Here is a 17,987-nt window from a genome sequence, read left to right as displayed (position 1 = left end):
GTAGATTTGGGGTTGCTGAATCTGATGCCGTTCTCAAAAATTTCCCAGCACGTTACAAGTTTTAGCTAAAGGTCGCCAAAGTTGTATAAAACATTGGTTTTATTGATACTTACCTAAAATTTTAAGTATATTTTATAAAAGTTTTCTGTGATCTTATCCACCATGCATGCAAAAGAGGACTTAAACTTTCGTTTTAGATATATTTTGTGTTGAAATTTCACGATTAAATATGGATTAAATCGATTTTTTCAACATACTTGCAGCCTCCATACATAATTCTTCGTTTCTCTTATATGGCAAAATACAATACTTTTCTAAACCATCAAAAACTAACTGTCGCATCAAAAGTGTTATAAACTTTGATGATAAGTATTGTTATACACATAAAGTTTGAATTCTGTGGCAAATTAAGCAAATAAATTGCCTTATAAAATAGCAAACTTGCATGCAAGTTGGTTCAAATAGTCAATTTTTGCATTTTCAACAACCAAAATCTCAAAAACTAGACGTGCTATGACATTTCTGTAAACGGCAATGGATTCAGCAACCCTTAATTAAGTAAATAGATATATTTTGATGCTGGAGACAAAAACGTGTTCCGCAGTGTTATTTGGGTTATTTGAAATTGTACATTGTCGTTATCTAATTGTTGTGAACAACCCTCGGAAATTAGGTTAGTATTTCAGATATGAGGACTGGTAGCAGGTCTCTTGGTCACTATTTTAATACAAGTCTCTAATAATACTCTATTGATAATAAAGGAAATCTACAGTCTCTTTTTTCGGCAAAATAGTCTCTAAATTCATTCTTTTACCTGCAGTGAAACCTGAATTTTTGAGGCTCCAAAGATTCTTATGAGTGTATTCTATAGTTTCAAGGAACCTCTAGACGAATATTCAGGCATCATTTAGAGCCACGTTTCTCAACAAAAAGTCCACGGACGTCTGCTGTCAGATAAAAAATTTCAAAGAGTCTTCTAGTTACACTACCGATTTCTCCAGTTTTTAATCTTCCAAATATTTCTAAAGAAATTCTTCATAGAAAATTCTTGATAGGTTATTCTAGAGTTTGAGAAATTGCTTAATTATTTATTCCAGAAAATCTTAGAAGAATGTTTCTAGGAATAATTACGCCACTTTCTTAGACATTCCTTCAAGAATTCGCACAGGTGTTTCTTTATGGATTTTTTGAGTAATTATTCCATTAAACTTATTAGAAACTTTTCCATGAATTTCTCAATCAATTCGTCGGAGGTGTCCTCATGAAGTTTCTCCAGGAATTCCCTACATTCCCTTTTACAAATATTTCTCGATGAGTTCAGAGCAGGCCTGCCCAACGTACGGCCCGCGGACATTCTTCTAAGATTCATTTTGTGCGGCCCGCGGAGGATTCGAAGATTCTTCTCATATTTGGTCCGTAGAATATTCTACCAACCCGAAGTAAGAACATTCAGTTTAGTTCAGCTAATATTTTTGCCCGATAATTACTTAAATATTTTTTGCGAATCTTCTTTAATACTTGATATTATGAATGATTCATATTCTCAATCTAAAATTCAGGGCGTTTTGCAGCTAGATTTTGGCACTGTCGATGGCAGTTTTAATAACGATTAAAATTGTTCTATGCATAAATCTGACATGAGAAAATTTATCTAAGGTTCATTATAAAAAAAGCCTAAATATTAGAATAAATTTGCTGGAATTACAACAACGATGATTGTATCATGACTTCCTACAACATTTAATAGATGAAACCTGAACAAAACTCATTACCAAAAGTCTAAATTTCAAACATTATTACACTGAATCATAGGCTAATACTCACACAGAATCCTGGAAATAAATTTTACACTTGGGCGTGACTCACGCAGAATCCTTGGGAAGATTTAAAAAAAAATCTTTTCACAAAATCTTGAATAGGATTTTTGAAGAATTCAGGAGACATGTCACGGGTAACATGGCTTTTCAAAGAATCTTTAATTGGATTCTGGGGTAAATGACTGGACAATGCGTACCATTTGTACTTCGCGTACCTGCAGGTATAAAATAGACCCCATTTGTGGTCCTGTTCTCGTCTGTTCTTCATGTTAGGGGCGGCTCAAAACAGCGTCTGTTCTCCATGTGAGGAGCGGCTGATCATCGTCCTAGTGCCAACTTGGGACTCTAAACAGTGCTGTGCACGATGATCCTCCGGCGAGACAGGGGGTTGGTGCAGGCCTTACAAGCCAGCCGTAAAAATCATCAGTACAGGAAGCATACAATGTAAATTTGTACCGGAACAATCGGCATAGACCCAGGCATCGAAAACGGACTAACGATTGGAAACTCGGATCATGGAACTGTAAGTCTCTCAATTTCTTGGGAAGTACCCGCATTCTTTCCGAATTATTGAGGGTCCGCAAGTTCGACATCGTAGCGCTGCAAGAGGTTTGCTGGAAAGCGTCGACCCTTTACATACGTATAGAGATGGTTATACCATCTACCAGAGCTTCGGCAACAGACATGAGCTGGGCACAGCTTTCATCGTGATGGGCGAAATGCAGAGACGCGTGATTGGGTGGTGGTCAATCGACAACAGAATGTGCAAGTTGAGGGCCGTTTCTTCAATATCAGCATAATCAACGTGCACAGCCCTCACCTAGCAAGTGACGATGACGATAAGGACGCTTTCTACGCGCAGCTGGAACGTGAATACGACGGCTGCCCAAGCCATGATGTCAAAATCGTTATCAGAGATCTCAACGCTCAGGTTGGCCAGGAGGAGGAATTTAGACCGATTATAGGGAAGTTCAGCGCTCACCAGCTTACGAACGAAAACGGCCTTAGACTGATTGATTTCGCCGCCTCCAAAAACATGGCCATACGTAGTACCTACTTCCAGCACAGCCTCCCGTATCGGTACACCTGGAGATCACCCCAACAAACTGAATCGCAAATCGACCACGTTTTGATTTATGGAAGACACTTCTCGGACGGTTAAAGTGCGCCAACGACTCTCCGTTGTGAACAACATTCGGTACCGACGCCCGCCACAGTACAATCTGGAACAACTCAAGCTACCCGAAGTCGCAACTGATTACGCGCAAAGCCTTGAAGCAGCGTTGCCGGAAGAGGGAGAGCTCACCGAAGCCTCTCTTAAGGACTGCTTGAGTAGTCTCAAAGCAGCCATTAACAATGCAGCGGAAAGTGCCATTGGGTTCGTGGAAGGAAATCGACGGAACGGTTGGTTCGACGAGGAGTGTCAGACGGTTTTGAACGAGAAGAATGCAGCGCGGGCGATGATGCTGCAGCGAGGCACCCGTCAAAACGTGGAACGATACAAACAGAAGCGAAGACAGCAAACCCATCTATTCCGGGATAAAAAGCGGTGCCTGGAAGAGTTGGAGTGCGAAGAGATGGAGCAGCTGTATCGTTCTCAAGAAACACGTAAGTTCTACAAGAAACTCAATGCATCCCGCAAAGGCTTTGTGCCGCGAGCCGAAATGTGCCAGGATAAGGATGGAGGTATCTTGACGGACGAACGTGAGGTGATTGAAAGGTGGAAGCAGCACTACGATGAACACCTGAACGGCACAGAGGAGGAAGATCAAGATAGCAGGAGGAATGGCTTCATCAGTACGGCGGATGAAGGAGACGTGCCAACTCCCACAATAGGTGAAGTTAAGGATGCTATCAAACAGCTCAAGAACAACAAAGCAGCTGGAAAGGATGGTATTGGAGCGGAACTTATTAAAATGGGCCCGGACAGGTTGGCCACTTGTCTGCACCGATTGATAGCCAGGATCTGGGATACAGAACTGCTACCAGAGGAGCGGAAGGAGGGAATAATATACCCAATATACAAAAAGGGTGACAAATTAGAATGTGAGAACTATCGGGCGATCACCATTCTTAACGCAGCCTATAAAGTGCTTTCATCTTCCGCCGTCTATCGCTACTGGCAAGCAGATTTGTGGGAAGTTATCTAGCCGGTTTTGTGGACGGGCGATCGACGACAGACCAAATCTATATGTTGCGACAGATCCTCCAAAAGTGTCGCAAATATCAAGTCCCTACGCACCACCTATTCATCGATTTCAAAGCGGCCTATGATACCATCAACCGCGAAGAGCTATGGAAGATTATGGACGAGAATGGTTTTCCCGGGAAACTGAATAGAATGATTAAAGCAACGATGGATAGTGTACAGTGCTGTACTGCTGTGTGAAGATATCGGGTGCATTATCAGACCCGTTTGAAACACGTAAAGGACTTCAACAAGGCGATGGTCTTTCCTGCCTCCTGTTCAACATTGCGCTAGAAGGTGTTATGAAACGGGTGGGCTTCAATATGCGGGGCACGATCTTCAATAAATCCAGCCAGTTCATCTGCTTTGCTGACGACGTGGACATTGTCGGAAGAACGTTGCAGGTGGTTTCTGAACAGTATACCAGGCTGAAACGTGAAGCAGATCGGGTTGGATTGAAGGTAAATACGTCGAAGACGAAATATCTGCTGGCTGGAGGAACCGAGCGTGATAGAGCTCGCATTGGCAGACGCGTGACGATCGACGGGGATGAGTTCGAGGTGGTGGACGAATTTATCTACCTCGGATCATTGTTAACATTGGATAACAACTGCAGCAGAGAAATTCGAAGACGTATCATTGTCGGAAGTTGTGCTTACTACGGACTCCACAAGACCTTGCGGTCTGGTAAACTTCACCTCCGTACTAAGTGTACCATGTACAAGACGCCAATAAGACCGATAGTGCTCTACGGGCATGAGACGTGGACAATGCTCGAAGAGGACCTGCAAGCGCTAGGAGTTTTTGAACGATGTGTGCTTAGGACGATCTTCGGCGGAGTATGTGAGAACGGCGTATGGAAAAGAATGAACCACGAGCTTGCGCAACTCTGCGGTGAACCCAGTATCCAGAAAGTCGCCAACGCTGGAAGGGTACGATGGGCGGGACACGTTGTGAGAATGCCGGACAACAATCCCGCAAAAATGGTGTTCACCTCAAATCCGGCCGGTACAAGACGAAGGGGAGCGCAACGAGCTAGGTGGTTTGACCAAGTGGAGCAGGATCTTGGAAGTGTGGGGCGATCGAGAATTTGGAGGTTAGCAGCCATGGACGAGTTAGTTGTGGCGCAGGTCATGTCTTGAAGGACGTAGAGCCAGCAAAAGCAAGTCAACTGGATTCTTTAGACTTATAGTCAGAATTTTATCGAATTCACTACGTAATTTTCTAAAATCTTAGGCAAGGTTAAAATATAATCCTATTTAAGATTTGGACAGAATCTTAAACGAAATCATAATAAAATTTTAAACAGGTTCATTCTGAAATACTGGTTAGCATTCTCAAAGATTAGGATTTCGTAATGATTATTGGATGAGGTTCCCAAGGAATCCTAGGCACAATTCTTGTAAAATTTTGGACTTTCTGACCAGCTCGATAAGGATTTTGACACTTTCTGGGTAATTCTAATACTACTCGGTCGAATTCTAACAGAATTCGGAGTTTCATTTTTATAAAATACTAGACATCATCCTTACAGGGTCAAAAATTTCTGAGGTAGATTCTTCTGAATATTCTGGATATTTTGGAAGGGACTCTCACAATAATCTGCAGGATACTTGGAATCAATGATCTGTTTTTAGCATTCTACAAATGAAATTTTCCTAATTCACTGACATTTGTCAAATTGCCTGAACTTCATTCACCTAATTTTGTCAAACTTCATGCGAATTGTTGTGCATTTGAATATGTGGCCCGCCACACAAAGTTGTTCCTGCGATGTGGCCCGCGGTGCAAAAAGGTTGGGCAGGCCTGGTTTAGAGTTTCACGATTTCTCGCTTCAGCAATTATTTCTAAAATGGCTCCGATTATTTCTTACATACAATTCTACTAGTATTTTGTCCGAGGTTCTTCAGCAATTCTTATAAAAAAATCCTGCAGAATATTATCCAGGGTCTCTGAACAATCATTAAAATATCTTCCAAAGGCCCAGAAGTTCCTTCGAATATCCGTAAAGTGCCGTAACTACCGTGGGGCGAATAGAAACACTTTCCGACATGTTTGAATGTGTACAATTTAAACCGTGTAGATAAAAACCATTTTTATTACTCTCAAATATGGGTCCCGTCTTCCTTAGCTGAGACAATTGCCGTTAAAAAACAAAAATGTTTCTATTCACCCCGCAATGGGGCGAATAGAAACACTGTTCAGTGAATTTCAATATTTTTTCGTTTAAATGGAAAAATAAACACTTGTTCGAGTGCATCTTGAAAAAATATCATAACGAATTAACCTAGTAAAGAAAAAAATTTAAATTATTAAAAACAACTTCAATTTTTGATCATGTTGCAAATTGTCAAAAATGGCGGATGTTTCAAGCTATCAAAAATGGTTGAGATTTCAATATTTTCTTCTTATTTTGTTTAAGCAAAATGTTGCAAAATGTATGATTTGAAAATAGTCTGTCGATACTCTGTTACTATTAAACTAATGGAAAATATATATATTTCAGTAGGTAGTTTTTTTAAGTTTATCTTTACATAACAGACGCATTTCTACCTGTAGGTTACTTTGTTTCTATTCGCCCCACTTTTTCTATTCACCCCGTTTTACGGTAATTTATTTTTAAGTGCAATTGTGAAAAAATCCATCATATAAAAAAGCAGTTTGGGTAAAGATTAAAATTTTCTTAGATTTGGCGAACTTAAGACCAAGTGCGCGGAATTGGGCGATGCGCTGAATAAGGGAACTTTACGGTAATTTCCCTGAAGTTTGACAGATATTTAGTAGGGGAGGTGTACCAGTTTTAGCCACCCTAAGGAAAAATATTGTTTATACATCAATCAAGCGACTCTTGGTTACTGTCAATACATTAAACGAAAACTTTCTATCCATGCTCAGCAGGGAAAATATATAAACTAATTAGAAACTTTGGTTTTGTACTAAAAATGGGGGTGGCGAATATTGGACCACTTGCACCAGTATTCGCCACGATTTCAATTTCGGTTCCTGAATTCGCCACCTACGTTGATTTCTTATGGAGGGTGGCAAGTCAGGAACACCATGGCGAAAAATAGGTGCAAAGGAGCAAAAATTTTAAGGAATCAATTGGCCACCATATATGTCTTAAAACGGTATATAATCCGGGGTGGCGAATAACTGGTACATGGCGAATACCGGTACACCTTCCCTACTTTATAGTTTTCTTGAGCGAAACTTCAAATAATTTCTGAAAAAAAAAAATCCTTGACAATTCCCTGAAGAAAGATTTTAAAAAGAATTCTGGAGTAATTCCTGATGCTGATGGAGAAATTTCTGTTGAAATCCTAAAGTCATTCAGAACAATAGAAGATTAAGGAAATTCTGGAAAATCCCCGGCGGATTCTCTAAAGTAATTTCTGAATATACTGCTTAGGGATGGTACACAAATTGGGTCACGCTAAATTTCGTTGTTATCGAAGACCCCCACCCCCCCACCTAATTTGTCACGCATTTTGAATGAGTCTTCTGACATTTGTGTACGGCTTGTCACGCTTGGCTTGACCACCTCCCCCACCCCCTTGGAGCGTGGCCTAATTTGTACAGGACTGTGGCTCAATTCTTGTAGACGTCCTAAACAGTAGTATTGGAAGAAATCCTAGGATAAATTACGAGAGGGCTGAGAAATTTCTGGATGAATCTCATGAGAGGAAGTCATGTACAAATCTCCGGAACAATTTCTGTAATTACCCATGAAAATAACTGGTTCGAACTTCTAAAATATCCTTAACAAAAATCTTTGTGAATTTCTTCAGGAAGTCTGTGAAGTAATCACTGGATCAACTCTTGAAGAAATCTTTGCAGTAATACCTGAAGCAAGCTTTGACCAAAGAACTGAGTTACATATGTACATTCTAATGAAATTTCTGGAGAAAATCATGACAAATGCATTCAGTCATACTTGGCGAACAGCACGAAGAATCCCCAAAGTAATGCTTAGAAATAAATTTTGAGAGATTTGTGAGCGAATTCGTTGGGAAAACCTAATTAAAACAATCATGTTTTTTATCCATACTTGGTTTATATGTGGCTGCTGTTCAGTCTTTTTTTTGGTTTCTTTTTTCAGGAATAAAGTCTTTTAAGTTCCTTTTTTGGACACTTAGACGATACCATCTTTAACCTCCATCCAGCCAACATACTTTTCAGATGCAAAAAAAAAAACACACTAAAATGTGCATAACTTTTTTTCTGGACGGTTTTTCTTGAAATTTTCAGAACTTCCCGAAAAACTCTTCTAGTTTATGGTCCAGGGAATATGATCCAAATGGTTCCGGAGTTATTCCGGATTGTCTTGGGGTATCAAAATTGGCCACATAATACATTCAACAGATGTCTCAAGACCCAGATGAGCTAGAAAATTGGTGTCTCCGGCAAAGTTGTTCAGCAGATCAAGGGCTATTCGACAATAAAAAATCTAATTCAGAATTTATCTGCTAGGTGGCGCAAGTGACAAATTTTCTCTATCTTCTATATCTCAAGATTCTGATGAGCCAAAGTTGTACAACAGACCAAGAGCTATCTGGCAGTAACAAACCTAATTGGTGGTGACCAATCGATTAAGTTTTCAGCTCAAACGGGTGTTCGGTTCTCCAGATTTGTGCTCTTGAAAATTTGAAGTTTGGCTTCGATGTATCTTCACCTTAAGTTTTCTGCTAGTGCACAAAGCTAAAATAAAAATAGCGTAGCGAATTGTAGCCTATCAAGTATCATGTAATGTCGTTTTCGTTTTTAGGAACTGGGTCGGTGATCAACACATAAACAAACAAACGTCAAGCAAATTGTAGTCCGGTCAAACCTGAATCGGGTTGGGGTTGAAACTGTGATTCAGAACGGGTTGCGCCAGTTCCAACCTAGGTTCAAAAACGAATTCGACATAAGTATTAAGCACATGGGTTTTAAAAATCTGAACATGATTTTCCGGCGAAACCTCGTTTGTGACGTTGAATGACTTCAATCAAGGTGGTGCAAACTAAAATTTACTATTTAACATTGTTTGAGGATGCGTTTACTGGGTCAAAAACTGCAGCTAAACCCAACAGATTATAAAGGGAATAGAGACACTTGGTTGTTTCAGCCAAAAATTCTAATAAAACTAAGTATATGGTTGCAGGTAGAGACAATGGTAGACCATTCAAATTCGCTATTACGGCAATAAGCCATCGAAAAGGAACATCTTCAACTAGGTACGAATCCAGACGCTGAGCTCATCGAACATTATCGTCATATTTATCAAGTTTTTACAAACTACGTCATGTACTCACCTACTCGGCGTAACCAGACTCCACCTTCGTCGGCATCGACTGCTGTCCGTCCAATTCCGAATGTGTTTTTTCGTGCTTCTTCCGCCCGGACGAGGTGATGAAGGCCGCCGAACACGTTCGGCACGGGAACGGCTTCTCCCCGGTGTGGATTCGCTCGTGTGCTTTGAGGTTGGCCACTTGAACAAAAGCCTTCTCACAATAGCTACACTTGTGCCGGCGGTTATTCTCGTGGATGTCCATGTGGCACCGCAGCTTCTGGTTGTTGCTGAACTTCTTGTCGCAGTACGTGCAGGCCAAGTTCTTCTCCACCGGTTTGCCTTCGTGGATCGTTTCGACGTGTTTTACCAGGGCCTGCCGCGCGGGGAACCGCTTGGCACAGATTTCGCACTGGAACTTGCGGATGTGCATCGACCGGTGATAGTGCCAGCATTGGGCCGAAGTTGTCGTATAAGAGCAGTTTTCGAACTCGCAAACTCTTTCCTTGGGGTTGCTCAGTTTACCGTCAGTGACAATGGCTCGGGCGGGGGCTTTTGCGTCCCTAATCGACTGGTACTGAGGTCGGTTTTTGGTGTACTGGGTGCGATATCGTGGATCATCCGGGAAGTGTTCCGCCATGTGGTAGCGCAGCTGAGGAGCGATGATGAATCGCTTGCCACATTCAGGGCAGACGTGGGCCTTCTCGCCGATGTGAGATCGTTTGTGGACTTGGAAAATGGACTCGTGGTTGAAGCGCTTCCCACATTTATTGCATTCGTACGGCCGTTCGCCGGTATGAATTCTTACGTGACGAGTTAGCAAGGCGGCGTTGCTGAACGCTTTTCCGCAATGTTCGCATTTGTACTTTTCCTCCTTGATGGCCCTATGCTTGTAGATATGAGTGGAGAAGGATCGCTTATTGGTGAAGAACTGTCCGCAGTCATCACAGGTGAATCCATCTGAACTGATGTTCTCGTGCTTCGATCGCATGTGGAGAATGTAGTTTTTTTTGTTGATGTAACGCAGTGGACAGTAATCGCAAACGTACGGATACAGATGGGACTGTAGATGCTTGTTCAAGGTTATAAGAGACTTCAGCACCTGTGGATACTCTTCGGTACTGCACTGGCTACAATTGTACGGTACAAGTTGGACATGCCCCTCAATGTGACCATCCAAAGCTACGGCATCTTCATAAACCGTATCACAAATGTAGCAAGTATTGGGAATCAGCTCCGGCTCTGGCAGATCTTCCGTAATTTTATATTCCTTCGCCTGGCGAGGACGTTTTGGTTTGTACAGATCTTTCCAAGAGTAGACGACTTTCTTAGAATTTTTCTCTTCGTCCGAGTGGGAATAGTCTTCTACCGTTACTTTAGTCTCTTGCGGCTCGCAACCTGCTGACCCACTTTCAGCTGGTGGCTCTGTCGTATCTTCCTCTTCGTCCTGCAAGTGCTCCTCTTCCATCTCCTCTACCGGTTCTATAATCTAAAACAGAAAAGTCATTAATCAGAGATAAATACTATACCAATCGCCACAGTGATCGGTCATCAATTTCACGATCAACATAGAATTCAAAACTATTGGTTTAGATATTTGGTGTCTTAGATTTTATATCGAAGAATCTTCAAAGACTCCAAATATCTAAAACCAATAGTTTAGAATTGTTTCTATGTTGATCGTTAAATCGATGAAATAAATAACTGTGCAATCTCACCATACCAGTTCCGTTTTAACATTCTCCATCAGGTTGGAGAGGTATACTTCATCATGATTCTTCCACTTTATGACATGATTATCATAGGATCGATAGTGCGCTTCCAACTGACCATTGCTGATCATGTTCCTCAACACTTTCTCCTGGTGCAGAAACTCTTTCCGTACGTTGAATGCCAAGTCGATCTTCCCGACACAGCAGGCACAAATCTTACTCGGTAAATTCGTTTCCCCTTCGTCGAGCTCCAATCCCGTGATTGTGTAGACCACATCGACCAGGTTCTCGTTGTGGAGCTTCGAATTGAACGGAATCAATCCCGCTGATTTCTTGAGGCAAATTCTACAGAACATGGATTGTAGTTCAGTCCACTCGTTTGGCTTCGCGGACGATGTCGACCCCGATACCATTACTCGATCTCTTTCGACCAGTACGTCATCGTCCGCTTCGTCAGGAGAGTATATGGTCGGTATTGCTGAAATGAGAAAGGTTTCCTTTAGGACTGGCTGCGACTAAATAGGTATCTTGAAAACAGGAATTTTAGAGAACTCTTGACGGAAAACAAATTATTATTTACTAATTGCAGTTTGAATGTGCGCATAATTTTAATTTAGGACTCACTAGTCCAATTAAAAATCAAGTTACTCAGGACCTCGGAAGCGGACCTATGAAAAAATGCTAAGGTTGTACCAGTTTTGAAACCAGACAAAAATCCTGCATCTTCTACTCTTGTCTTATAAAGAATTCCTGTGGGAATCTTTGGAAGATCATCAAGAGTAACTATACTGGAGGAATATACGAATATGATTGAGTCACTGTAATGCAAATCCTTACCCCCATCTGCCGTGAGACGCTGGCCACTTCCGTCCTCAACCAGGTCCAACTGGTGAAAGTGCTCCGCACAGATGTACTTGCTTCTCCAGCGGAACCGGTGCGATTCTGTGCCGACGAATTCGATCCATTTCCCACGCAGCACCGGGTCCGCCGCGGGAAACGGATAGCACGGAGTTCCGCGATTGGTTTTCGAGTTGGGACATATCGGGATGCAGCACAGTTTCGACATTCCGGTGGAACTTACGGTTTTGCTCACAGCAAAAGACGATATTAACTGTATCGTAGCGAAATAATTGAACAGGTTTTAAATAGAAATTGTAGAAATTATTAGGCAGTTTTAAAAATTCGAATAAAAAAAACAACAACAATGACTGAAATTTTGTTTTCATTTTCATCTGTCATACAAATTGTCGGGAGCTGCGGGATAATTTTTTTCCGCGGGGGATGCGAAACGTTGCTTGACTTGCTTGCATCTCTATGCAAATTGCACGGAAAAATAAACTACACGCATTTTTACCAGGGAAGTATTATGAGCCAATAGGGTCCTAAAGCCCTGTCTCAATTTTATTACCAAACGCTTAAGTTTAGGGCAGAAACACATGTTTACTCAATTTTTAAATGATTTTCATTGGTTTAAGTACAAACAACATTTTTTCATGATTTTTGAGATTTTGTCACACCCCTTGGTTTAAACTCGAATTTTGGGTATATTTTGTTTTCCGTGTCCCTTCCGAAATGTCAGATAGGAACAACCCCAGTGTTAAAACTATATGCCCTGTGGCATTTTTGTCGAAAAAGTGAATGTCAAACAAGATCACAAGTGTCAAGGTTGATATTTGGAACCATTTTTAAAATTGAAGTTAAAAAATGATATAGCCGTTATTTGAGCGGGAAAACTTGCTAAAGTAGTTGCAAGAACATGCTCTTTCGTATTATTGAATAAAAACGAGAATTCATTAAACATTTTAGGACCCCATAGAGGTCTACAAGCAAAGTTCCACAAATACCAATACACGATCAATCTCAAGGCCCATTAAGTATCTATAGATACTATATATTTCACGATACTATATATTTTTTATAATATATTTCACGAAATTCTCTTTTTTTCCGTTCTTCAACAAAACTTGAAAGCAATCATGCCCTTTCAATTTTGAAGGGAACTGGCACCGTTGTTTTCAGATTTCACGAAGGAGGGAAAGAGAACGATTTGCTGATGACGTTACCGTGCAATGATCAAATCATATATTTCATAACGCTGGAGGAGTGGGTGGGAATGTTACAGCACATACAAAATTAAAAATTGCACTGCAAAAACTGGCAACTGTGATCGTTTCGTGACAGATTGTTTTTGTTTTTTTTTTCGAAAACTTCGAGACCCCAAACTCTAGTCTGGACAGCTTTGGAGCTAAAGTTTTTACTTGCCGGAAGCGTTATTAACATTTATGAACATATATTGGTAAGTTTTAAGTATAATTGAATCTTAAACAATACATTAATCAATACAATGTTGCAGTCCGATGGCAGAGGAATCGAGTGGATTATTATCGCTCATTTGGATGCCCACCAGGGCAACGGATATTCAAAGAATCTGATGGATGGACTGGCGATAGAAAGATGAGGAGTACTTGCGGAAGCTGATAATTTTATTGAGAACCAATCTGCCCCTATTCGCCAGCACCGATGTGCTGAAGAATGACCTGGTGAGGGTACTGGTTATCACCAGCCAGGTAGTGGTCGAAAGAGACGAGATCGTTCATGAGATGGACCGTGCCGTGACGCTGCTGATGCTTCTCATCCGAGATGATTTTCGGAGCTAAGCGTGGATCATTGTGGACTCGATTATTAATTTGCATGCCAAAGACTTGCTAAAGGTGAGATAGTAATAGAGTAGTTGGCTTCAAATTAAATTAAATAAAACATTTCATGTTTGTATCTTTCAATGTACCTATCAGGTCCGTCACACTCGGGCTCAGATTGGGTACCACTTCTAGTACTGCATTTCGTCCCTCGGTAGTACAAAAGGTACCCAAGTTTGACAGATCGCAGTACACTTTTCACGGCATTCTAGATTACCTTATGAGCCATAAAATGTTGGGCAACTGCAAGGGACATGGAGGTCTTTAATTTGTCTTTGTACCTATCCTATTAGTGGTTCTTGATATCTAACAATAAATGTTGTACATACAATGTGACTTTTACTAAAGGATTATTCACGAATTATGTTATGCTGAATATGGCCAATTTAGACACCCACCCACACCCTCGTAACGAATTTTGTATAAATATTTTAATAATTCTGTATCAACTGTAATATCAAGGGCACCCACCGACTTCATTTAACGTTATGAAATTTGAGAATGAGCCCTAACATCTTCAACGCAGGATTGGATTCGTTAGTTTTCATATATTTAAATAATTATCAACGATCAGAAACTTGTATTTTGCATTCGTATATCGTGTGGCAGGTACGATGATATGATTTCATGATTTCCATTACGAAAAGATCCTGGATCAACCGGGAACCGAACCCAGACGCCTTCAGCATGGCTTAGCTTTGTAGCCGCGGACTCTAACCACTCGCCTAAGGAAGACACACTCGGTTACCAATGGCTTTTGGGGCGAGAGGGTTCATTCATTTATTTCATAACGCTGAAATGGGCCATTTCGGGCAACCACCCACCCCCTTGTAACGCTTTTTGTATGAATGTTATTCATTTTTTGTATGGGCCGTAACATCGCTAGGACACCCACCCACCCCTTCTAGCGTTATGAAATTTGTGAATGGGCCCAGATCAGAAAACGAACAGAAATGATGGTAAATTTGAATCACCACCAGGACAACGGATATGCTACGGATTTGATGGATGACGGTGGAGTGTGTAAATTGATTATTCTTATTAAATATATTATTGATTATCTACAAGGCAGAGAACGGTTGGGCTGAAGCTCTTCCTGGGAGATGAGCAGCATCTGCGTTGAGAATCTGGTACTGTCGTTTCTATCGGTTTTCGACCAAACTGGCTAATCTTCAACGCCGGTCAGTGCTGGAAACGAGTTCACAACACGAAGCAGCTCACGAGTGTATACCAACGCATAACAAACATCACAGACTCGGGAACTGGCTAGGCACAGACAAACAGACGTAACACTTAGAACAAATCTCGATCAAAATCATAGTCACGAGGACATGTACGCCCAATGCTAAAATCGGTTTGTTTGGCTGACAGGCCAACAGATGGCGGTAGTGTGTAAACGTCAAACGCGAACAAAAACGATGCGAGCGTTGCAGGTGGCGGATTGGCCACCTACCAAATTTTGAATCGACCGTTAAAAAGGTGGTCGATGCACAATGATGAGAGTGTGACGTCTGTTTGTCTGTGGGCTAGGTGTGAGTAAGTCTGCACCCGTCTGCTCGAGAGAACATGTCAAAAGAGGTAGCAACAAGCTCGGGAGCGTTTACTCGCGATTAACCGAGCAAGGTGTGATTTATTATGGTTTTGACAGACAAATTAATTGTATAACCATCATATCGACAGCAAACTACTAGTTTGTAGCCAAAGCCCTTGAAAACCATAAATCTCGGAGGGGAAGCAGCATTTTTCCCAAAAGCACAATATGACTCTGAACAGGTTCGCGAATCACTTTTAGCTTTACCCGCATAAACTGGAACCGTACTGGCACCATTCGCCAAACTATCCACAACAACTAAAAACAATCGTGCCTATTCTGCGCGGCGTGTGAGGTGACACGAGTCGAATGAGGTGACAATTGTCGACTCGCTCCCATTTGATTAACATTAGTCGTCTCACGTCACCCGAGGTGAGAGCGACTCGTCTCGACTCACACGCCGCGCAGAATAAGCACAAATATCTAACCAGTTTCCTATAACATCCAAATTAACAATAAACCAACAGTACCGCAGACGATTTTCACAGTTTGGTAAATTGTAAATGGGCAAATAACAGTGTGGGGAATGGGCGGTTAAGTTATGTAACCATTCAAAAATGACAATTTTCTCGAACAAAATTTGTCGTGGATAGTTTGTCGAAAGGTGGGTATACCATCCATTTTTTTGCCAAATTCACTGTTAGACAAACAGTTCAAATACAGTTAAACCATATTTATCCATTATAACGAATAATGTATGTGTAATTATCAGCTTTTGGTGCTTTATGGTATTTTAACCGTATATCGAACCGTTCCGTTGTATTTATACAATAAAAGAAAATGCAATGAAATGTTCCATTATGAGTAATGAAACAAGAACACTCGTGTTTAAAATTTTATTATGTATCAATTTAATCTTAATTACACACTTTCGCTTGAATTGAATTCATCATGTCATGTCATAATATACACAAACGGACACATTTTTCCATCCGGCAGCTTGGCCTCGTCTTCGTACCTGTGAAGCTGGGGTTAGTCATGCAGGCGATAGCCGAATGAGACGAGTGTATCACGTTCCGGACATCCTCTCCAGGTCCACAGCTTACCTGACTCCCTTCACTATCAGGCAGCAGCCACCGAAGCTATGAGAACGGGTTCAGTTTGCCTCGTTTGCCTGCTTGTTTATTTCGGGTTGTGTCCGGTGTTCTCAACGTTCCCGTGGCTTGGTAGAAGCGACTAGAACTGCAATTTCAAATGCCTCGCATCACAAGTAAGCTGAAAAAATAGTAGCACATTACATGCCGCTGGACGGGATGAGTTCAGAAAATGATTACTTACCATCGATTTTGAATCCGGTGCTCGATTAGATGTGTATTTTAATAAAAATGAACCAGCAGCAGCAGAAAATGTTTTCGTTGGTTTGTTTGTTTTTTTTTTTTAAGACAATGCGCGATGAAAAACACGCCAAAAATATTCTACACAGTGAAAATAAATGTGCCAAACAAATTGAACATATTTTGTTCTTTTTTTGCTTTTTTAGGGTGATGAAATTGAAAATAGCTCACAAACATATCAGTCCAATGAACTGTTTGCCAAACTGTAAAGTAATTGTTATATATTGTAAAATGTTTAGGTATAGGTGGGTTGCACAAATTGAAACAAATACCGCAAAATCATCATTCATAAAAGTTTTCGATCCAAATTGTTCAACCATTTTTGAATCCTTTAATAGATTATCACTATTTCGTATGAAGTACTCATAACATTTTTTACTGTCCAAAGCTTTCGATTTCATTTTGTTCTACATAAAAGAGATTGTTTGTGAAACATTAACCGTAACAGAAACAGGAAACTTGCTGTTTGAAATGTATGGCCAATTGTATTTTTCTATGTGGGTAGTTACTCGGGAGCAGACAGATGCGAGTAAACCAGCGCTCTGACGAAGAAATGTTCGTCACTTTCCATCACTGACGCCGGCACCAATGCGCTGAAAGATGACCCTCCGAGATCTTACTGGATATTATCGGCGAGGGTGTGGGCGGGAGGTACGAGATTGTTCGTAATCATGGAATGCCGCTGGTAATGCTACTCAGTGGAGGCTGGGCTGGGCTGGACCATCGGGGAACCGAACATCAATTTGCACGCCAAACATCTGGTACCGGAGGCAAAGTAATAAATAAACGGCTGTGAGCAAACGAAGACGCATACATTTTCCATTTAGTACTTACCAAACAAAATCAAGTTTTAGATTGTAAAAACAACTGGTTGCCTGGGTTGAGCCGCACTACTTTTTTTGCTGATGGTTAACAACAACAAAGATTCAGTTGTCAAATCCAATAAAAAAAAAGAAAAAAATGCTGATGAGAAGCGTGCCCAGATGTGCGGAACTGTGCGGAATAGTGTGCCGGGCACAGTGAGCCGAGTTTCCCACCCCCTGAGAATGATTAAGTTAGGTACCACAGTAATTTTGTTGAGGCGTCGGTTTTGACTAGTGAAGATATTTTTAATTAATATTTACCATCAACGTTCTGGGGTAAAAAAACGTAAATCAATAAATATTTACCATATGAACAAACTTATGGATTCCTTCACCGGTGACGTTGACATTACGTTGATATCAAAACGTCAAAACCCATCGTTGCGAGTGGATGTTGCGTTGCGAGTTGCGCTGGTGCGATCCGGTTTAGTGGCATCACGATAATATTTATCATGGTTGCATTTGTCGTTACAGCTAATGTCAAGTGACTTCTACAAAACTAACGCCAAAAATGACC

General features: G+C 41.1%; 1 protein-coding gene and 1 long non-coding RNA gene across 2 annotated transcripts; both read right to left on the bottom strand.

The window, feature by feature from the left end:
* Positions 1-9,242: 9,242 nt before the first annotated feature.
* LOC5577124 (zinc finger protein 2) lies at positions 9,243-12,210 on the bottom strand. The gene is made up of 3 exons (XM_021845993.1): positions 11,824-12,210; positions 10,998-11,464; positions 9,243-10,763 (listed from the first exon to the last, which is right to left on the bottom strand). The coding sequence occupies exons 1-3, from the start codon at positions 12,050-12,052 to the stop codon at positions 9,300-9,302; spliced, it is 2,160 nt and encodes a 719-aa protein (XP_021701685.1). The 5' UTR covers positions 12,053-12,210; the 3' UTR covers positions 9,243-9,299.
* Positions 12,211-16,095: 3,885 nt separating this feature from the next.
* On the bottom strand, positions 16,096-16,705 carry LOC110675828. Its single transcript, XR_002499829.1, has 2 exons — positions 16,552-16,705; positions 16,096-16,488 (listed from the first exon to the last, which is right to left on the bottom strand). It is a non-coding gene; the product is annotated as an uncharacterized LOC110675828 (long non-coding RNA).
* Between the last annotated feature and the right edge of the window lie 1,282 nt (positions 16,706-17,987).

The sequence above is a fragment of the Aedes aegypti genome, chromosome 2 (assembly GCF_002204515.2).
Source record: "Aedes aegypti strain LVP_AGWG chromosome 2, AaegL5.0 Primary Assembly, whole genome shotgun sequence".
NCBI classification, from domain to species: Eukaryota; Metazoa; Arthropoda; class Insecta; order Diptera; family Culicidae; genus Aedes; species Aedes aegypti.
This window is presented reverse-complemented; position numbering and strand designations above follow the sequence as displayed.